The sequence below is a fragment of the Balaenoptera musculus genome, chromosome X (assembly GCF_009873245.2).
Source record: "Balaenoptera musculus isolate JJ_BM4_2016_0621 chromosome X, mBalMus1.pri.v3, whole genome shotgun sequence".
Lineage (NCBI taxonomy): Eukaryota > Metazoa > Chordata > Mammalia > Artiodactyla > Balaenopteridae > Balaenoptera > Balaenoptera musculus.
Genome location: NC_045806.1, coordinates 11,663,680 through 11,687,080, shown reverse-complemented (window position 1 = coordinate 11,687,080; position 23,401 = coordinate 11,663,680). Strand labels below are relative to the sequence as shown.

Sequence of the window (23,401 nt, the reverse complement as noted above, 5' to 3'; positions counted from 1 at the left end):
TCAAAGCAGTCAGTCAGACTGGGTAAGATTGGGTTCAGCTTTCTGACCCTCTGTCTCCTGGTCTGCAAAGTGAGGGGGCCAGATTGGATGAGCTTGCAGGTTCTACCAACACACACTCTATATAACCCTTTCCCTTGAGTGGGGGCTGGGGCTAGTGAATGTGATGCGATAACCCTTCCATGATTTAGGTAAGCTTACACAGAAGGAGGGATTTGTCAGATGTAATGTTTCTAATCAGTTACCTTTGAGTTCATCAGAAGGGAGATTTGTCCTGGGTGGATCTGATCTAATCAGGTGAGCCCTTGGAAGTGGATCTTTATCCAGTTGAGCCTCCACGGAGGATGCCATTGGCTGACAGTCTTGTGAGACCTTGACCAGAGAACCCAGCCATGCTGTACCAGACTCAGCCCACACAAACTATGAAATAATTTGGGTGGTTTTAAGATGCTAACTTTGTGGTAATTTGTTACGTGGCAATAGAAAACTTCTATGATCTGATTGTATTCAACACATGACTCCTTGAGGTGACTAGACTATGGCTGTGACAACTAGTAGCGACACACCCTACTAGGTGCCCTTCTACAGAGTGATGGATAAACCTCTCAGAAGGTTGATGCTGCACAACACAGCCCTCCATCAAAGTAAACAGTACATTAACCTGTACGTTTCAAACCTTTCACAAAGTAAGTTCTGTCTGTAGCTTAGAATACCAAGTAAGTTTCCAACCAAGGGTCTTGAGTGGTTATTTGTGTTTTGTCACCTCTGCTTCTCAAGTATTCTACCTTCTCTTTTTCCTCTCCTGCTGTTTAGGGTAGGTAAAGTTCTCAGAGCTGTCCTTTCAACATTGTAACCTGTTACTCAGATGTGGCAGTTCTGAGTGGTTGTAACAAGCAGTGGACTTGGGAGACTAGTTCAACTCTTGGCTCTGAAACCAACTAGCCTGTGACCTTGGGAAAAAGAATTATTTCTCAGGCTCTTGATTTCCTTATCTGTAAAACACAAGGTCTTATCAGGTATTCTCACATTATTCAGACAAAGGAACACGAACAACTGGTAATTTCAAGGATCACTCAAATTCTCACTCTAGAAAGACTTGAAAGTGTGCATGATCTTGTTCCTATGGGTCAGAGAGATGTTCCTCTGTATTCTTGCCAGTTGAACCAGTTGTCTCAAATATTTTAACACGTGCAAGAGATTGGCTTTCCTTTGCACGGCAGGGGACATGAGTAGGGTAGGGAAGAGAATCTTTGGACATTAGAGGGAAGTAATTATATTCAGCGTTAAGGATGAAATTGTTACGAAGATGTGAAAGATCCTATGTGATATTTTTATGGAATTGTTACAAATGTAAGGGGAAACTGTTATGGGTGGAATATTGCAAGATGAATTCCAGGTGTGGGTGTGGTGTTATGACGGGGTGTGGGTGCAATGGTGGAAGGAAGCATCAAGCCAAGTCTTCCCCAGACTCCTTTACAGGATTCAGGGCAGTGGATCATCACCGGCCATCTACATGCGTCCCTTGACCTGGGCACCAGATTTCAGAGTGAAGTACCAAGAAGGCAAGGATGGGAGTACAAAGCAGGGAAAAGTTTGGAGAACTGACATTTGGCTTTGAGTGAGATGGGATATTCAGGACATCAACCCAAGTGTGAAAAGTTCTAGGGAGCTGGAATGGAAGGTGTTGGAGGCAACATCAGCAAAGCCAGGCTAGCCTCTCCGGGGCTGCTTTTAAATGCAAGATTTCCTCTCACTCTCACACTCATCCTGGGAAGTTGTACTTTGATATCAGAGGCACTTAGGGATGAGGAAACTGAGGCTGAAAGAGGTTAATTAACATTCCCGGGTCACACAGGTAGCAAATGTCAGAGAGGGGACTTGAACCCGGGCAGTCTTCGTTCAGAGCCGTCACTCCTGACCACCACTCCCTCAGCTGGGACAAATGGGAGGACTTCCATTCCGTGCCCTTGGGCCAGGGAGAAAAGGAGCCCTATGCTTCTGGGGACCCATGTTGTTCTGACATCAAGAAACCTCAAGCTGCTGGTAAAGTTTAGAGAAGAGCTGGGTTGCTGTAAAGTAACTGATCCTTTTCTAGCTGGAGCTTTCCCCACACAGGAGCTCTTTCCTAGAAAATTGCATCTTTCGGGAAAGGAGGCCACACCCTCAGAGTCCTGGGTAGGTGTGGGGCTCCTTGGTAGGTTACCGGTCTGTTTTTGTGGCTCTGTTTTGAATTTCTCCCATGGTTTTGTGTCTCGACCTCTTTTGCAGTTTAGAAGATGGACCTGTCCTTTTCGTTCTATTTTATGGAGCTGCATTTGGGAGTTGTCTCTTCCAGTGGCGAGGGGAACCGCACCAACAATCCCCAGGGCCTTTGTCATCACTATCCGGGGCCGCCCCTCCTGAACCACACCCACGTCCCGTGCTCCGGTGCCTTCTCGCCGGGACCACCTGCCATGCGCCCGGCAGCCAGGTAGGACTTCTTGTCAGCCTGCTTCCCGCAGGTTCCTGTCAGCAGGCAGGTGTATAGGTACTAGGATTGGGGGCTGTAGGGCAATTCTGACACGTGTGGCCACTCTAGTGATAGGTTCTGTGATGGAGCCCCCAGCTGTGACAGTGAGGCCAATGCTAAGTCGGGAAAATGGAGAGCTCCCCTGAAGAGCAGCCAGACCCTGACCCAGGGGCGAGGAGAAACAGGACACACAAAGGACGGGTTCACCTGAGGACACAATTGTGTCTTTGGAAGTTTGTGGTGCCGTCCTTATAAAAAGGTAAGTAGGTCCAGAAGAAATTAATGTGATCTTTGAAAGGTCAGAGTGAACCTGAGCATTGATTTTTAAGATGCTTTATCAATTAGAGACCAGAGGTTTTTCCTGATGATATTTATTGCATAAATGTAATTATTTTTCTAAAACATATTAAAATAGAAAACATGTTCTTTTGATCAATTTATACAAAGAAAATACCAATATAGTAATAAAAATACTGAAAATATATGAAAAGCACCAGAATATTAGAGAAATTACACCGGCAACAATTCTAGGAATATATTTTTTTTTTTGCAATTGTACAATAAAGTGCTATTAAATCCAGTCAAAATTAGTGGCAAGATATAAAAACAGTTATGGTATATTATGAAATTTGAGGCTAGGTTTACCAGCAATTATATTTTTAGGCTACTTGCCTATAATGATATTTCATTAATGTTTTCATGGAAACTCTATGAATTTCCATTCCAAGTGAAAATAATTTAAATCTGAACGTTCGTCCTTGGTAATTTGGTCATGAACAGGTAATGACATATTAAAAAATAAAATTAGTTATAGCGTACTCAAAATAATCATACAAATGTGATTAAATAAAATCAAATGAAGACAGTAAAATCAAATGTAAATGTATGTGATCAATTAAGACAAGTACAAAAGTTTAGATGCCTTTGATTTTATGGTTAATTTTCAGTAAATTTTGCTTAGTCACATTTAATAGACACACAAATGTTAACAAGAAATGTTATTAAATTCAACTGGCCAGACATCAGGGAAAAACATTTTAGTGAGTCAATGTAATTTTCATGTGAAACATTAAAGGGACACCGTTAGGACAATACATTTCCAATTTTGACTATTTCCTTGCTTATTTGCTGAAGAACAAAACACATACACAGATACTTTGGGATTAGATTATAACAAAGCCAGGAATCTAACATATAAGGGGAAACCACTGTGCACACACACAGGGAGATACTATGGACAGTACTTAGGGTGGGCTGCAGTCACTTTCACGTCTGGAGGTGGCAAACTGAAACAGAAAAACCCAAATTAAGACAAAGTATCAGACCAGTGTCCATTTAAGGTTTTATTTCCTAGGCCAATTTTGAAGGAACTCTATTTTTTCATTCTTCACAATGCCGTTTTGGATCACGTTCTCAAGGTGAAAGCCGCCAACACTACAACCTCAGAATAAAACATTCTCCAAACATGGCTCAATCAAAACGCAAAATTTATTTTACAGGCAGACTATTTTTTTCCTTCATATAAAGTAGATTTATATGTGAACCAACATGGACCGAAACTGGTTATATTAAATGAGAAAACAAACTACTTTTATTAGGCTCTGCTCCTGCGAGGTGTATCATGTTACGAATTGAGGAACCGTCCTCAGTATTGCTGTGACAAAGGCAGAATATATCAAGTGAGTCAATTAACCCTGGTCTGAAGTTTTTACAGTATTTTTCACTCTTAAACGGAGAAGTGACACTTTCGATTTTTTTTTTCACCCTTACCGATACTCCAGTCTTTCGTCAAGTTCCCTTCTCGTGGCTGATTTTAGCAAGGAATTGAAATGTAAATGAATTATACTGCTATGCATCTCAAAAACTAACTTACTTTTCAAAAAAATTTTATCTAACTCCTTTCATTTAGAAAGGAGGGTGAAGGGGGTCCAGTGGAGGATCAGGCCTTTAGAATAAGTGAAGCAAAAGGGTCCGAGTCCAGCCAGAGAGAGCAATGTGAAACTGCGTAAAAAAAGACTGGAGAGTTTCTTCTTCTGGACGTTACTGACTGACAGAATTTAGAGAAAATCCAACCAGACTTAGTTCCCCAAATCCTAGCTAAATGAGAGAGTGAGTGTTCATTAAAAAGTCTGAGATTAATAAAGGGCAGGCAGGCCGTTAAGGAAGACGGATAAGAAACAAAGGCTAAAGGTGGTTTGGCATTAAGTAGTTGTACATTCCAAAAGAACATCGACTAGCATCTGTTAGTAGTTCTCAAAATTACAAAGTCATGGTTACAGAAATTACTCTGTATGTTTTTTCAATATACATGTTCTTCTATATACATAGTATAGAAAAGCTAATAAGTTGGCTCAGCTATAATAATTCTGTCAAAAAAAAAAAAGCAGATGACAGTTTTTGGCTGCAACAAAGCATGTTACTTTTCCGTTCAGCTAACATATATACATGATAAAACAAGCTTTAAAAGTACTAAATCAAAAGGGAAAAATAAATTATCTCTATTAAGTCACACAACAGATATGCCTTTACTTACTTGACTAACTACCTATAGTCTCTTATAATCAACACCTTCAGCGTTTCCTTATTCTAACAGTTTATTTTCAAGACATGTTTCAGTTCGCCCCCTAAATGCCGTACATTTCCTTGGAGGAAGCACAGATGTGCGACACTTTCAGCACGGTGGAGAAGTTCTGGGTGTTACTTTTTCCAACTAGTGAACGGAAAAGCCATGTTTCCTACCGAGCACCGCTTCTTTAACTGTACAACAAATAGAAGAAAGAGATGACAAAAGCAAGCGAGAGCACTGTTAAGGAAAGCAGCCACTGCTGGAACCAGATACAACGCTGAACTTGGTCTTCAAGCTTCCTATTGCTTTCTAGTAAACGATTGAGCTAAAGAGGGGAAAAAAGGATGAAAGGTTTGTATCAATAAAACAGTACAATAATCATGTGCATGACAAACAGGAATATTAGAAATCCCACAAACATTTACGGGATAGAGTCCATCTACTCTGAAAGGCTGGGAGCTGGAAATGCAATGCAGAATTAGATTTGGTTGGTGAACGGATGTGTATCTGTTTATTCTCATTTTGAAAAGGTCTAATTCTCTAGTTGAGAAAGGAACAAAGCAATCATTTCCTGGAGGTACTGAAACCAGCTATTCAGAAAGAGAGCCCCTCCACCTTTTTCAAATTTAAATGCACTACATGGTACCTTTTCCATGAGATCAAGTTCTTCGATACCCCCCAAAGCACCATGCGCTTTGCTATAATGTCCCTAGCCCAAATTGAAATAGCCAGAGCTTTCAGAAAGTTAGTTAGAAGATCGCCAAAAGTAACTCACCACTTACCATTTCTGATCTGGCTTCCCTTCACAAAGAAGAGAGCATTTCTGTCATGTCTACGCCAAAGGTTTTCTTTATGTCAGTGGGGAAAAAATGGATTTCTAATGTTGATTAACATTAAAGACTTTTAGTTAGGAAGAAAGAACACTTACTTGTAGATAGAGATCCTCACTGGTTTTCTCTGACATGTTAAAGGCATGGTCTTTTAATGTAAGAGTGGTTGGCTTAGTGCTCTCAACAATATGGCATCTTAACCTATGAAAGTACAAAGGAAACATAACTTCTTAAAGTTTTTAATGAATTTTTGGATAGTAAAATGTAAAATGAAAAAAGTTAAACACAGAAGTGTACGTAACAGAGGTGAAAGTACTCATTCCTCTCCCCAGATATACCTAAGGGAGCAGCTAGCTCAGTGTGTGTGTATCTTTGAAGGGGAGCAGAATTTGCCACCCCAAAACGTGCCTCTGTGGCACAAGGTTTATCTTGAGCTGGTTATTTTTTAAGAAAAAGCAGACAAAAGTGGAAAGCTTTTTCACTTTTCAGTAAAAGCTCTGAAAAGTGAATAGAAGTTACCTTTTTGTGAGACATGTACAGTTACAAGGGGAATCTCCATTTGTAAGGGTGTCTCCCTCTCTGCCAGGTAGAGGAGGATGACTTTGTATCTCTAGAAACTCTTATCAATGGAGAAGGCAGAGACTTAAATCCGCAGGACAACCTTAGCCGTGTATGTTGTGCTTTTCCTGCCATCCTCCCAGAACTGGCTCCCTCACCCCCAACATCATCTTTTCTCTTTAGCTGGAGGTGGTACTTAAGGTGGTGTCATGGGCCATTGCGGGAAGTTTTACTGTTTTCCTGGGTATCTCAAGTATACAGGAGGTATACATGCTATGAAACTTCTGTTTTTTTCCTGTTTTCTTCTGTTCATCTGTCTATGATTACGGGGGGATGGGGGGGAATCTTAGCCAAGAACCTAGAAAAATAAAGGGACAATTATTTTTCCTCTCCTACAGTTTGGCAACCTACCATGGGAGCTGCTGAGATACCATACTCACTTGGGAGCCTGCAGATGGGATTCTGGAAAACTGGCAGAAGCCCGAGAAGAGTAAGAATTCTTACCAAAGGCAGCTCTCCTGGATCTCAGTCTGGTGCAGTTCAGACAGGAAGGTAAAAATTTCACCTTGTCCCTTCTTTTCCAAATTGAGATTAGCAGGAGAAAATATTTGTGTCAGCTAGTTCCTTAGGTATTGTGACTTTGGTAGAGATTTTTGTTATGAGTATTTTTGTCTTCTACTGGTCCTCTTTCCTCCCAGAGATGGTCATTGTTTTCTTTTATCTCTGTCTTTTGTGTTGTCATAAGGAGAACCATAGGACAGATGAGATTTTCCTTTTGTTTTATTCTGTCTTGAGAGCTTGGCTTTATGACCAGTTAGAATATTCTGTCTGGTCTCTGCCAGCTGGATGATGCATGTGTCTGCGTGCGTCTGGCGACCACCTGAATAGGCTGGGGATCCGAGACACTAACTGATAAGCAGCATTCTCCGATGGTACCGGCTCTCGTGGGTGTCTGTCATGAGGGCCCCTTGTCGTCTCAACCTTCTTGTCTTATTTAGGGCTGGAAAAGTCCTATTCCAGTAGCGCTTACCCAGTGTCGCAGGTTTGTAACTGAAGGCATATCACATTCTTATGGGAAACTGGAGACACTTTTCACGACCCCATTCTTACCACCTGTGACAATGAAGGTCTTTGCTTTCTTAGGCTAACTCTGGGAGTGAGCTTTCTGAATCTTGTGAGGGCTGCATCTTTTGCACCCCCTTTCGGGATGCCTCTTGCATCCATGGTTAAGCCACAAAAAGGCTTATAGGTTTGAGTTGCTATTGAGATTAATATAAGATCCTACTCCTCATCATTGGCCAAATGATGGATCTTTTGAATTGGAAAAACTTCTGTGTTCAAACATTTTTTAGAGAGCTCTCAGCCTAAACAACTGTCTTCTTGGTATCTATGGAAAGACCAACTTGAAAGGAGGACATGAAGGAGTATGGTGGCCAGCCTTAGGGACGTCCTTAGTAAGATGAAATTACAAAGCTCTTTTTACCTCCACTTTCAGAAGATATCTACCAAATTTAGAGAAGAGTTAAAAAGATCAGTGGCCATTCAGTTCCCCACTCACAGGGCCCTTGATTGGCTGCTAAGGGGTGTTCTTCACACCCATGATTATACTGTAGTTATCAGACAAGCCAGATGGCCCCCTAGGGAAAACAGGCACACTCACACGGGCAGCATGACCAGAATTCCTCCCAAATTATCAGGAAATGGATCAGCTGAAGGCCAGTATTCAGGGGCTGACAGAAGCAATAGTAGGGTCTTTTTCCCCTAAGGTGAATTGGTCCAAGGTTGAATTGTGCACTCAGAAAAAGGAGAGCATTCAAAGGCCTTTGTTGAACGCTTTATACAGACTTTGTAAAGGCATGCTGCATTAAGCCCTGAAACTCCAGAACACAGAAATCATTTGATTTCCATCTTAACTGGAAATCTCCCTGATATAAAGCAAAGTGAAGAAAATGTAGTTGGATGGGCAGGTCAGTCCCTTGATGTCATTCAGGCTGCAATCCAATTTTTTGAGGAATTAAAAGCAACTGTCTTTGTCTTGCAAATCTTCACAAAACCAGAAATTCAGCTCTAGAAGCAATTCAAAGTTCACCTATTCTAACCATTCCAAAACCTGCCCTATTTATCTCAAAATACTTGTAGGTATTATAAAAGACCAGGTCACTGGAAACAGAACTGTTTTGTACTTAGAAAAGTACGAAAAAATTTAAATGGTAATTAATTACTCTAAACCTCTGATAATAGGTAAAGTACCCCCAAAACTCCAGGAAAAAAACTTACTTTCTCTGTCCCTTTGAGATATAAATTTTCTACCCCACCTTCTCTAGGACCTGATAGCCAGCTCTTAGAAATGCAAACTTTAGGAAAATGAAGCTCATCAGAAGTTAAAAAAAAGGAGCTATTTTGAAATTGGGCAAATGAGAAAAGCAAAACAAAACCCCCCCCCACACAAATATCAGTTTAAAAAGAAAAAAAGCTTTAGCACTCTAAGTAGGTAAACTTATTCCAACTGCCAGAAACACAGTTCAGATCGAACTGTTCTTTTATAAGCTAGTGAGTTTTGTCATTGTACCTAATTCATGGCTAAAATTTTGGAACCAAAGCTATAAGGTCTCTGGTTTGCATCTGTATGTTTACATGTGTTTATATATGTATGTTATAAATGTTTGATATTTTTCTACCTCTGAATGGTACCGCCAAGATTAATTCATAAAAACTATTCAACTGGCTTAAAGAAAAATAAGTGCTTTTCAAATTAAATATTCCTAAAACTCTTAGAAATGTAGAAACTAACCCCAAATTTTTTTCAAGTTCACATGATCTGGGATAATCTTTCTTTGGTAAATAAAAGCTGGGTTAAATCAAGACAGTATGGTACTGGCACAAAAACAGAAATATGGATCAATGGAACAGGATAGAAAGCCCAGAAATAAACCCATGCACATATGGTCACCTTGTCTTTGATAAAGGAGGCAAGAATATACAATGGAGAAAAGACAGCCTCTTCAATAAGTGGTGCTGGGAAAACTGGACAGCTACATGTAAAAGAATGAAATTAGAACACTTCCTAATAACACTGTGTACAAAAATAAACTCAAAATGGATTAAAGACCTAAATGTAAGGCCAGACACTATAGAACTCTTAGAGGAAAACATAAGCAGAACAACTCTTTGACATAAATCACAGCAAGATCCTTTTTGACCCACCTCCTAGAGAAATAGAAATAAAAACAAAAATAAACAAATGGGACCTAATGAAACTTCAAAGCTTTTGCACAGCAAAGGAAACCATAAACAAGATGAAAAGACAACCCTCAGAATGGGAGAAAATATTTGCAAACGAAGCAACGGACAAAGGATTTATCTCCAAAATATACAAGCAGCTCATGCAGCTCAATATCAAAAAAAACAAACAACCCATTCCAAAAATGGGCAGAAGACTTAAAGAGACATTTCTCCAAAGAAGATATACAGATTGCCAACAAACACATGAAAGGATGCTCAACATCACTAATCATTAGAGAAATGCAAATCAAAACTACAATGAGGTATCACCTCACACCAGTTAGAATGGGCATCATCAGAAAATCTACAAACAACAAATGCTGGAGAGGGTGTGGAGAAAAGGGAACCCTCTTGCACTGTTGGTGGGAATGTAAATTGATACAGCCACTATGGAGAACAGTATGGAGGTTCCTTAAAAAACTAAAAATAGAACTACCATACAACCCAGCAATCCCACTACTGGGCATATACCCTGAGAAAACCATAATTCAAAAAGAGTCATGTACCACAATGTTCATTGCAGCACTATTTACAATAGCCAGGACATGGAAGCAACCTAAGTGTCCATCGACAGATGAATGGATAAAGAAGATGTGGCACATATATACAGTGGAACATTCTTCAGCCATAAAAAGAAACGAAATTGAGTTATTTGTAGTGAGGTGGATGGACCTAGAGTCTGTCATACAGAGTGAAGTAAGTCAGAAAGAGAAAAACAAATACTGTATGCTAACACCTATATATGGAATCTTAAGAAAAAAAAAAAAAAGGTTCCGAAGAACCCAGGGGCAGGACAGGAATAAAGACACAGACGTAGAGAATGGACTTGAGGACACAGGGAGGGGGAAGGGTAAGCTGGGATGAAGTGAGAGTGGCATGGACATATATACGCTACCAAATGTAAAATCGATAGCTAGTGGGAAGCTGCCTCAAAGCACAGGGAGATCAGCTCGGTCCTTTGTGACCACCTAGAGGGGTGGGATAGGGAGGGTGGGAGGGAGGGAGACACAAGAGGGAAGAGATATGGGGATATATGTATATGTATAGCTGATTGACTTTGTTATACAGCAGAAACTAACACACCATTGTAAAGCAATTATACTCCAATAAAGATGTAAAAAAATAAGATACAAGGATGTAATGTATAGCACAGAGAATACAACCATTATTTTATAATAACTTTAAATGGAGTATAATCTATAAAAATATCAAATCACTATGTTGAATACCTGAAACTAATATAATGTAAATCAATTATACTTCAATAGAAAACAAACAAACTGGGTTAATTGGTTGGTTTAATTAGACAGGCAGGTCTTCAGAGTTAGCAACATTAGATATAATAGAGACATGCAACCTTTATTCTACCTGGGCTTACTATTCAAATAAGTTCATGTTATCTCTGTTACAAAATTTGTCAGCAAGAACACCGCCTTGGCATGATGGCTGATTTTGCGTAATGTCTCCTGGCGTTTGTGTGAAGAGTCTAAACAATTGTTGGGAGCAAGTGATTTAGATACATGTCAGCGAGATAAAAGTTAGGTGAACTTATCAGCAATGAGTATGTTTTATTGGTATATCTTTAAAAACAGTTTTCCAAATGTCTTTGGTAACTTGAAACTTTAGAGTTTTGCTCAGTTAAATGATAGGAAATTCACTGAATATCTAGATCATTTCCAAATAAGATAAAATACTTAAACATTAATTACTACACATAGGTTTATCTACTTTTGGCTTCTTATTACAGAATGAAAGCTATTTGGGTATATTAGTAAACATATCTTGTGCCACAGTGAAATACTATGAGGAAGTATCTACTTCTAGAAATTATGAAATATATTCATAATTTCTAGAAGTTATGAAATATATTCATAAATTTGCCAATCTAAAGAATGCTGGTGTAACAGACTGCAAATGCTTATTTATTAGTTTTCCCTAGGAAGTAAGGTTTCTAAGGATTATTAAAACGACTAGAAATAAGTATATCAACCCTGTACATAAGAATTAGGATGTGTTTTTGGCCAAGAGAAGTAGGGAGATGCATTTTTGTTAAGGGAAGTGAAAGTGATTTTATCCTAAAGTAGAGCTATAGTTACTTCAGAGTAGAAAGTAGGAGAATAAAGGACAAACTAACTGGATACAGAAAGTTGGGAAGAGAGAAAGAGAAAATTTTACCTTGTGTAGTCAAGCTGGCTAAAATTGAATAAATTTGTTTTAAGGGTTTTAAAAATAAGCTTAATAAGCTTAGTGTAATTACATAAAACTAAATTTTCTTTTTTTGCTAAGAGGACAGTTTTAATGGGCTGTTGGTCTGGTCTGCTCCTGATAAGAGATTGTGAAAGGTTTTTCTTTACCTTTTTAAGTAATCTGCCTAGAAAGCAAAGATTTTGCATTTTATCAAAATAATTTCCTGTGCTTCATGTTATCTTTATCATCAGGTCTTTGATTAAAAGACTCAGTTTTAAGATTAAGGCTAAGTTTTGCTCGCAACTATGTGACCTTCTGTATTTGCCTTTGAAATGTTTTTAACTGTCACTTTGGTTAACTGGATAATTAAGTATTGTTTCATAATGATTTATGATTCTATTTAGTCAAGCGTCCAAAACCTTTTGATATTTTTGACAAACTTCCCCAAATCAAATTCTAACTGAAGTCTTTTTGACCTCAAACTAACTTTGGGATTTTCCCCAGGGCCCCTGGAACATCTCAAAAGATGTGTTCTCTCTCTTTATAAAAAGATATTAAACCACTTAGGCTTATTTGATATGTTAAATTACGTGGGACACATTGTCAAATAAGAATACTAAACCTTCTTGATTGTATTTGTATAGAAACATGTTTCACCTTCAAAGAGATTCACAAAAAGGACTCTGACAAGTACTCTAGAACACAGGTTTCTGATAACTTGAAGATTGTAAAACTGAGCTGGGTAAGAATTTCCAGAACTAATGGAAAAAACTGAATTCAAGCAGAAAAAAAATTAATAACATGGGATTGAATGAATTGATGAGAATGATTATACTTTTTATGACTTTTTGTTTGAAACATGTTTTGTTTCTCCAGATTTAAGGGAAACTTTTCCTCTTAAGCTATCTATGATTTACTGCAATTTGGTGAATTTTACCTTTGTAAGCAGAATTGAGACAATTTTTCTCCATACCTGATCCCTCCAGAATTTAGAAACTCTTAGTGAATATTCTCATTTTCATGGTGATATAGTTATTTGCACAAGTTCAATGAGAATCTGTTCTCCTTGTAACAGGACACAATTGGAAACATGGTTGTATTATCAAGGTTTTGACTTGAATGTCATATTTGAAAATGAAATGCATCAAGTCGGATATGACCAGATGGCTTTAAGGAACTAAAGACCCTTGGAAACAACTGACCTGGTACCTTGCTTACAGGGTTCCAGACAGCCTTACTAGGTGAGTAAGGAAAGTCACTTCCTGGCAAGCTCAGGAACCTCAATATTTTGGGGACCTCAAGAAGAGAGGAATTTGCCTAAATTGGCATAATAACCTTACCCTTGTTTACTGTGCTTTTCCTGATAGCTTTCCTCCACCCCACAACATCTTTCTTTTGTCTATCACTGGAGATGGTATCGAACGTGGTGGCTTGGGCCATTTGGGAGAGTTACTCAGTTCTCCTGGGTCTCTCCCACATATACAGGAGGTATCCATGTTATGAAACTTCTTTTTCTCTCCTGTTCGTCTGTCTTTTATTACAGTGGGTCTCAGCCAAGAACTTAGAAGGGTAGAGGGAAAATTATTTTTCCTTTCCTACATCCTCCAGCTTCTTAATGCAGGTATAAATAACACGATTACACACAGTGCTCAATAACCTAAGAAAAGTTTTTTATATGATACTCAGTAGAATTCACCTGATCTTACGATGTGAAGGAAACCACCCTTTCTAGATGGGAGGCAGTGCTTTCACCTGGGCCTTCAGTACCAAACCACCAAGTCTCCCTGTTTCTGTGAGGTAAGTGATTCTCTTTTGACAGTTACAGAACAGCAAGCCATTAGAAGTTGATTTACAAAGCAACTCATGTATAACAAAACCAAAAAGAAAGAAAAAAACCCCATAATTTTGAGGTACTGTTTCGTAAGAACTTCAAAAGTAGGCCCTCCTGAAACATAACTTGAAAATTTAAACGTCTACTCCATCTAAAAACACGTCACAACTGGCATGAGCCTTATCTAGACCTGTGTTCCTTCCTACCTCGGCTTCAGGTTCTGTTCCTTCTAACTTTCTCAGGAATTTCACTGTCAATGGTTTATCTTGTAAGGTCAGCCTCTCCTTCTGAAATGGTCCTTACTATGGTTTTAAACAACGCTCAAATATCTCCCATTACAAAATCCCAAACAACCCCTTCCCAACAACACAGTCTTCCTTCCAACTATGACCCTGGTCCCTCCCCAACAAGCCAAACCTCCAGAAGTCTTCCTACCTCTGTTTCTTTGGCATCTGGCTCCTACCAACTGAAAGTGTTCCCCGTGAGGTCATCAATTATCTCCATCAGGTCACCAGCAATGGCCAGCTCTCACACCTCATCCTTGACTGACATTGGCAGCACTTTGTGAAACACACTCTAACCTGGGCCTTAATGACACAGCTCACCTACTGCTTTCCCTCCTGACTCCCTGTATTGTCCTCCTTCATTTGGCTACTAAATATTCCTCTGAGCTCTGTCTGTCTAACTTTCACCCTCTCTCGCTGGGTACAAGTTAGACCTAGCCTAGAGGAAATAAAGCTCGTCTTCCCAGGCCCATTCTTATTCTTCTTGTTCTCCTACGCTCTATGAATTGCCCGCAAAGGGTAATCTTGTCCAAGGCATTTCAGACCAGGTCGACGTTCTCCCAGTGGTTTTACAATGGTGCCCAAGCTGCTCCTCTGGGTGCTGTCTGCCTCCAACATTCTTTTCTTACTATGGATCCTCTCACACTCTGTTCCAGCCACATCTGTATTCTTTCAACTCCTTATTTGAAGATTCAACTCAACCACAACCCTTACTAGGTTTCTCAGCTTCTCGTCTATAAAATGGGAAAAATAACTACCTATGACCTAGGGTTGTTTTAGTGACTAAATGAATAAATAAGGGTAACACACTTAAATAGAACTTGCTATATGCCAGCGCTAGTCTAAGTGTTGTTAACTCAGTATCACTCTTTCACCTATGTCTGCCCACAGTCTATTTTTCTACAAAGCCTCCCAGAGTAATCCTTTAAAAAAAAAAACAAAAAACAAGCCGATCACCTCATGGCTCTGCTCAGCACCAACTAATGGTCTCTCCTCTCAAAATCAGAAGTTCTCACTATGGCAATGATCTGGCATCCCTTACTGGATTCAGGCTACACTGACCTCCTTGCTGTTCCTCACCCAGGCCAAGCACACATCTTTTTCATTTATGGTTCCCTCTACCTGCAAAGCTCTTTTCCCCATTATCTATGTGGCCTACTCTCATTTCCTTCAGGTCCTACTCAAATGTCATCAGTGTGGCCATCCTTAACTACCCTCAACTGAGCTTTCTCAATCTTGGCACCACTGCCATCTTGGGCCGGATCATTCTTCGTCATGGGGAGCTGTCCTGTGCATGGTGGGATACTGAGTAGCATCCCTGGTCTCCACCTACTAGATGCCCACAGCACCCCACTGTCCAGTTATGACAACCAACAATGTCTCCAGGTATTGACAAGCGTCCCTTGGGGGGCAAAACTGGGCACGCTCCGAAAAAAACCCCACAACCAACCTTCTTCTCTATTCTCCTCCTCTTTTCTATACATCTTTTTTGCACACATGCACAGACATACATGTGTATGCCTATATTAGTCACAGGGTTTTCTATTAAATAGGATAATTGTCATACATATTTTTCTGTGAGTAGGTTTTTTTCTTTTCCTAATAGTATATCACAGATGTCTTTTCCCTGTATCAGAACAAACAGACGTACTACACTCTTTTGAATGGCTTCAGAGTACTCCTTCTCAAATGCATTTCACTATTACTCTACTGATGAACATTTAGGTTCTTTTCCATTTTTCACTAACTACAAACAATTTCTGTGAAACAATGTTTCACTGCAGCAAACATTCTAGTACATAAGGTGAGCATTCCTACAAAGGTAACTGCTGTAAGAGAAAATCTGTGTTTGTAATTTTGGCACATCCAGATTCTTGCACAGGCTGGCAAGCAAATCTCCTAGAGAAACTCCAGGTCTTATTCACCTGGGTACCCCAGAGCCTTGTAGGGGTTGGGGCCCACAGTGTAAGCCTAGATATCTGCCAAATGCCAGGAGGAAGGGATGCCTGCTTAGCCCGTGTAGGTGCATTCCTCTTTGGGATTTTTCCCATTGCAATTTGAGAGCCTGTAAGGGAAAAGCATACCTATGCTCCATTACTTTGTTTCTAGGAACTTCTTTCCAGAACTGAGTCAATTCTGCTGGGCCCGTGCCAGATGACTGTTCCATTTCTGCAGCCATGATCAGAAAACGGTCTTGGGCAGAGACTGTTAAACCTGCATTCCAAAAAGGTAACTTATTATATAACAAACAGGAACCTTTACAAAGGGACATAGGGTTGGCTATGTGGCTTAGGCATTATTCTAGAAAACAACACTAAGGAAAAAGAATAATATGGAACTATCTTAAAAAAGGAAAAAGTTCTCCTAAAGAAGATGAATTTTTTTGTTTGAAATTCAATTCTACTTGTTGTTAAAAAAAATTTTGTTTTAATGACAGCCATTCACCCGTCTCATTTTACAGGTGAGAAAACAGATGCCCAGAGTGTGGCGAGGTGACTTGCTGATACCCTGCTAATTTCTAGATTCCAGTCCAGCTTTGCTGAGTCATCACCCAGCCCCAGGCCCCCCATAACACCCCACTGTGGCCAGCCAGGTGACAACTCACCCCCGTGGGGAGACACAACTATATCAACTGATGCACCCGGGTCACAACTGCTGTTGCTTGGCTTGACTCTGTACTTTTCTGGAGCAGTTGTTCTCACCTGTTTATAAAAAACAGTAGTCACATGACCTTTACACTCTCTGGGGGCAAATGGCTTTAAAATGACTTAAAAATCATTAATAAAGTCTACAAAACAATCTTGGTGGTTATGTATAGAATATATATTTTCCCATCTGCAGGAAAAAAGCATCTCAATCGAGTAGAAAAAAACACTCATCAGTCTGTCACTTAAATTAAAAAAAGAAATCCAACTGTTAAATATTTATCCTGTTAATCACCTGAATTTAATAATTCATGTTCAAAAAACAACACACATTAGAACACATGTTACAATAGTGTCCAGAAATTTAAAAGCAGTAATCAAAGGACACTAGGAAGTAGATGATTTAAGGAAGGAATACCCTACAGTATGGGGCAGTGGTGGGCTCAGTCCTGTTACACTTAATGCTCAGTGTCTGTCAGGTTAGTATCCAGTATAAACTATACTCCAGAATATACCACACTTTTGGGGGAAAATGCACTTTAGATTTTATAGTTTTATTTTTTCACTCTCTCTATGAATTAAATTATTCATACAATGAAAAGTGATTCTTTTTTTTTTTTTTTAAAAACAAACATTAAATCCTGGGACTAATTTGGACAGTACCCTATTACTGCACATTAAAGACTAAGATACAGACCTCGGAAAATTTTAGATAAGCTGTGACACACGGTTAGAGATAGAAGGCAGTATAAGCCTAAAAATATAAATAAAAATACTGTGCAAGTTCAAAATTATCAATCTTTCAATTTTCACACATAATTTATGTCTTTCAGATATTTACCTTAAATGCCACTATGTTTTTCGTTACATTTGTCAACACTATTAAAGCTTTCTTCTCTTCAGATTCTGTACTTCCAAAATACAGTTCTTCCGCTGGGCTAGGTGGCAACAAAAGCATAAGCCAATGGTATTGCTCAGAATAAATGACAATCTAATCATCAGCTTGAAGAAAAATATTTGGTTAATATTTTACACTCATTTGTATAAAGAGATTTCATCAAAGAAGATTACAAAACAATTACCTAATATATTTTGTATTTTAATCTTACTGATTCAATGCACGCTATTTAAATGTCCTATGGTTTCCCCCAAGATCTAAAAGCAAAATAGGAAAGAACAGGAGTGAATTAGGAATTCTGAATTAGTCCTATAATCAGCACCACCTTAAGGTTTATTTATTAAAACTCTTTGGTAGGTGATTGATTGATAGATAAAAATCAGAGAAGAAATTCCTGCTTCAACTTTACCTAATTACAAACATTAGAATGGGGCACATTTTTATACATCAACAGAAAAGAGTATAACTTAAAAAGATCATCAGGGATGTATTTAAGTAAAAGAATAAGTCCTGACTATAGAAAGGTTTTTTCTAAGTAATATGGAAGGAGATAAACACAAAGTATGGGGTGGGAACTACAGGAAAAAATTGTCAAAAAATCAGTGAGGCTCAAAATGCAAATTTTACTATTACTGGCCACTGTATATTAAAAATAAAAAGACTCAAGCAAAGTTTGTGTAGTTTAATTACATGAGCCAAATCGGGTGCCTCCAAATAATGCAAAGGACTGTGATTTTTACTTATTTACTTACTTTTAAAAAAATTTATTTTTATTTTTGGCTGCATTGGGTCTTTGTTGCTGCACATGGGCTTTTCTCTAGTTGCGGTGAGCTGGGGCTACTCTTTGTTGCAGTGCACGGGCTTCTCATTGGGTGGCTTCTCGTTGCAGAGCAGGGGCTCTAGACAAACGGGCTTCAGTAGTTGTGGCTCTCGGGCTCTAGAGCGCAGGCTCAGTAGTTGTGGCACACAGGCTTAGTTGCTCCGCAGCATGTGGGATCTTACCGGAGCAGGGCTCGAACCCGTGTCCCCTGCATTGGCAGGCGGATTCTTAACCACTGTGCCACCAGGGAAACCCGGACTGTGATTTTTAGATAAAAAGGTGAATTCTTCAGATAGCCCTTGACTTTGAGCTCCACCTTTAAATAGATTCATTTTATATCAGGAATATCTGCATATCAGAGACATTTATTCATGTAAAGAACACAAATTTTAAAATAAGTGCTCTCCCAGGAGAGCTGTGCCCAGCTTTGGACAAGACATAAATTAGCATGGTTGCTGGTGTCTTTTTAAAACCCAATCTGAAATATACCACAGAAAAGACAGGAAGGTTATGGATCTCAGAACTGCTCTCAGTATCCAGCACAGAAACCATGAAAAGCTCTAGGGAGACAGAGGTTGGTTAGGTCCCTGTGTGTGTGTGTAGGATAAGCACTGATTTTCTGGAGGGATGGGTGGGCATTGCAGAGTTGGCTTTCTCCCTAGCCGGATCTTCTAGCCATACGTTGATAGTTATAAGCCAGGACCTATGGTTTTGACAGGCCTCCAGAGAAAAAACAGTAACTTCCAAACTAGTAGAGGGAAAAATGGGAAACAAACAAATTCCAAAGTGGGGGAACGACAAAGAAAAACCATGGAAAAGAGAACATGCACATGTGTTTCCCTCCTTCCCTCTCACACACACACTCATGCAGATGGTGAAGATAAATCCAAATAGAACAGTAATCAAAATATATGTAAACAAACTAATCTTGTCAGAGAATTTCAGATTTGATGTTTAAAATGTCTGGCTCTACTGTTCATGAGTCTTTAACAGTTACATAGAAAGGTTTCAAGTAAAGGGATAGAAAATGATACAGTAGGCCATTACTAAATAAAGTTGGTAAAGCAGTATTAACATAAGGCTGTACAGATTTACCAACCAAAAGCATCATTAGTGAGAAAGGTCTTTACATAATGATAAGGAAACAATACTGAATTTTTTTGGATTGAACAACCTAGAAAGAAAAATAGAGATGTGCTGAAATTTGGCTTTGGTAAAAACCCTATTTTTCTGGTTCAGCTTTAGCTTTTGGAAGGTCAAATTGATAAATGGCTACTTCAGTGTCATTTCTGGCAACCTCAAACTTGTGCAAGTCAAACACTATCAGTAAAATGAGAAAAATACACGTCATTCAGATTTGTTGTTAATATATGAATATTCACTCTTATTACCTGATGTGGGATAAAGGCCCTTTAAACACACTCAACAGAATAAATAACAAAAAGGTAGCTACAAATATCCACTATATCTGGAAACCAAGGTGAGTCTTCAGATAACCCTTAATTTTATATTTCCAGTTTCAAAAACAGTCCAGAAGTTTTCTTAATTTTGCAGTTCCCTCAAAATGATCAAGATATATTATGAAAGCACAGCTAATAAAATCCTCAACTAGTACCTGATGTGTAATAAGGGCCCTTTAAACACACTCAATGGTTTCTTGAAAGCTTTCGTTTTGGAATCAACTTTTTCATTCTCTTCTGCTTTGGAAGTAGGTTCCGTTATGTTAACCTAAAGACAAAAAATATATATATATGAAGAAAGAAAGATAAAGAAACTGAATTTCACACTGACAGGAAGTTCATTAGGTCAAAAAGTAAGCATTATAGTGACTCAATCCAAATTACAATCTTTAACATAGGTTTATTATATCTAAATTATATATTTAACATATAGTAACCTGATGATTAACCTATATTTGAGTGCCTACTATGTAAACAGGCCCCTTTAGAAAATGTAACATGGTCTTTCCCTTAAGAGTTTTTATTTTTATTTTTTTGGCTGCCCCACACGGCTTGTGGGATCTAAGTTCCCCAGCCAGAGATTGAACCAGGGCTCTCAGCAGTGAGAGCACAGAGTCCTAACCACTGGACCACCAGGGAATTCCCCTCCCTTGTAAGCGTTTTAAAATCTGTTCTACATTGCAATATATTTATCCCTCTATCAAGTCCCTGATATCTCATAAAAACATAACTAAGTGTTCTTTAAAAATGAAAAAGAGAAAGTAGATCAAGGTAATGTTTTCAGTTAATTACTTTTTATTTATTTTAGATAGATAAAAAATATTTTAGATAAAAGGATTCTTTTAAGATGTGTTTAGCCAATTTTTATACAAAAGCAGGGAATCAACCTTTTATATACTGTAGCACACTACCAGTCAACTAGTGCCATCCTTCCTCTTTCTTTTTACGTACAAAGATGTGGAAGGGCAGCAAGTTAAGTGAATTACCTAAAATTACATAGCCAGCTAGTGGTAGAATTGGGGCTAGGTCACAGCTTTTGTCTCAATTTCATTTTTTTTGTGAAAATTACCTTTTTAAGAAGAGCTGTTTGTTCTTCATTAGAAATTGTTTCCAAGGTTTCTTTGCCATCACTTTCTATATCTTCTTTACTTGAAGCTTCATCCTCACTGGCAATAGGCCCATTTTCACACAACGGTGTCTGGAAGTCATCATCTATAAGTGGTGGATAGCTATACTTGAAAGGATCCTGAGAGAAAAGAATTTTGTATCAGCTTGCTAAGAGGTGGGTGGAGAAATAATTCTCTTAGTAAAGTTAAAATCCATTCCTCTGGCCAAGAAAACAGAGTTAATTAGACAGTGAAATTTAAAACAAAGCAAGCATTTCGAAACAGCAAGGGAGAAAAAGGATGTGGTGTGGGACAACTGGCCAGCCATCTGTAAAAGAACCAAATTGGATCTTTAGCTCATTCTTTTTTTTTAGAAAAATTTATTTATTTTTTTGGCTGTGTCGGGTCTTAGTTGTGGCATGTGGGATCTCTCGTTGCAGCGCACGGACTTCTGTCTAGTTGTGGCGTGTGGGTTTTCTCTCTCTAGCTGTGGCGCATGCGCTCTGCAGTTGTGGTGCGCGGGCTCCAGAGTGCATGGGCTCTGTAGTTTGCGGCATGAGGGCTCTCTCATTGAGGCACACGAGCTCAGTAGTTGTGGCGTGCGGGCTTAGTTGCCCCGCAGCATGTGGGATCTTAGTCCCCTGACCAGGGATCGAACCCGTGTCCCCTGCATTGGAAGGTGGATTCTTTACCACTGGACGACAGGGAAGTCCCTAGCTCATTCTTTACACCAAAAAAAATTTCAGATGAATAAAAGCTTTAAATGTGTGTGTATATTTTTAAAAAACAACGTAAGCTCCAGAACAACACATAGGAGAATTAAAAAAACAACAAAACCCCAAAAACACAAAACCTAAGTAAGGGAAGGCCTTTTCTAAGTAAAACATGAAACCTAGAAGGCATAAAAATATTGACAAAAATTGAGCACGCCAAAATGAAACATTTCTGATTGAGGGCAGAGACAAGATGGCAGAGTAGAAGGACATGAGCTCACCTCCTCTCATGAAAACACCAAAATCACAACTAACTGCTAAACAAACATTGATAAAAAAACACTGGAACCTACCAAAAAATATATTCTACATCCAAAGGCAAGAAGCCATAACGAGACGATAGGAGGGGTGCAATCACGATAAAATCAAATTGAATACCTGCTGGGTGGGCTACCCACAAACTGGAAAATAATTAGATGGCAGAGGTTCTCCCACAGGAGTGAAAGTCCCGAGCCCCACATCAGGCTGCCCAGCCTGAGGGTCTGGCATCAGGAGGAGCCCCCAGGAGCATCTGGCTTTGAAGGCCAACAGGGTTTGATCACCGGAATTCCACAGGACTGGGGGGAAACAGAAACTCCACTCTTGGAGGACACACATAAGGTCTGATGAGCACCAGGACCCACAGGAAAAAGCAGTGACCTCACAGGAGCCTGGGCCAGACATACCTGCTAGTATTGGAGGGTCTCCTTATGAGGCGGGAGGCAGATGTGGCTCACTGTGGGGACAAAGACACTGCTGGTGGTAGTTCTGGGGAGTGCTCATTGGCATGAGCCCTCCTGGAGGCTGCCATTTTCTCACCAAGACCTGGCCCCACCCAACAGCCTATAGGCTCCAGTGCTGGGATGCCTCGGGCCAAACAACCAACACGGTGGGAACACAGCCCCACCCATTAGCAGACATTCTGCCTAAAGTCTTCCTGAGCCCACAGCTGCTCACCAGAGGGACAAGACCCAGCTCCATATACCAATGGGCAGGAACCAGTACCTCCCACCAGGAAACCTGCACAAGCCTCTTAAATAAATGGCTTTTTTTTTTTTTGACCACACCGTGTGGCTTGAAGGATCTTAGTTTCCCCAACCAGGGACTGAATGTGCACCCTCAGCAGTGAAAGCATGGACTCCTAACCACCGGACCGCCAGGGAATTCCCTGCAAAAGCCTCTTAGACTGGCCTCATCCACCAGGGGGCAGACAGCAGAAGCAAGAAGAACTACAACCCTGTAGGCTGAGGAACAGAAACCACAAACACAGCATGTTAGACAAAATGAGACCAGCAGAGGATTATGTCCCAGATGAAGGAACAAGATAAAAACCCCAAAAGAACAACTGCATGAAGTGGAGATAGGCAATCTACCCGAAAAAGAAAGCAGAGTAATGACAGTAAAGTTGATCCAAGATCTTGGAAAAAGAATGGAAGCACAGACCGAGAAGATACAAGAAATGTTTAATAAGGAACTAGAAGATCTAAAGAAAAAACAAACACAGATGAACAATATGATAACTGAAATGAAAAATACACTAGAAGGAATCAATAGCAGAATAAATGAGGCAGAAGAACAGATGAGCTGGAAGACAGAATGGTGGAAATCACTGCCATGAAACAGAATAGAGAAAAAAGAACAAAAAGAAATGAGGGCAGCCGAAGATACCTCTGTGA

At 39.5% G+C, this 23,401-nt stretch overlaps 1 protein-coding gene across 2 annotated transcripts in view; it reads right to left on the bottom strand.

Annotated features, from left to right (window-relative positions):
• Window positions 1-2,868: 2,868 nt before the first annotated feature.
• MOSPD2 (motile sperm domain containing 2) overlaps window positions 2,869-23,401 on the bottom strand; it is a 62,550-nt gene continuing 42,017 nt past the window's right edge. Inside the window, exons 9-15 of one of the 2 annotated variants that reach the window (XM_036840212.1) lie at window positions 20,937-21,113; window positions 20,023-20,135; window positions 17,531-17,627; window positions 16,650-16,746; window positions 16,129-16,258; window positions 6,001-6,103; window positions 2,869-5,397 (exon numbers count right to left, since the gene is read on the bottom strand). In XM_036840212.1, the coding sequence (XP_036696107.1) occupies window positions 5,260-5,397; window positions 6,001-6,103; window positions 16,129-16,258; window positions 16,650-16,746; window positions 17,531-17,627; window positions 20,023-20,135; window positions 20,937-21,113 (855 nt within the window). In that variant the 3' untranslated portion in view covers window positions 2,869-5,259. The remainder of the gene's footprint in view (window positions 5,398-6,000; window positions 6,104-16,128; window positions 16,259-16,649; window positions 16,747-17,530; window positions 17,628-20,022; window positions 20,136-20,936; window positions 21,114-23,401) is intronic. The other variant, XM_036840213.1, reaches the window with a different exon arrangement.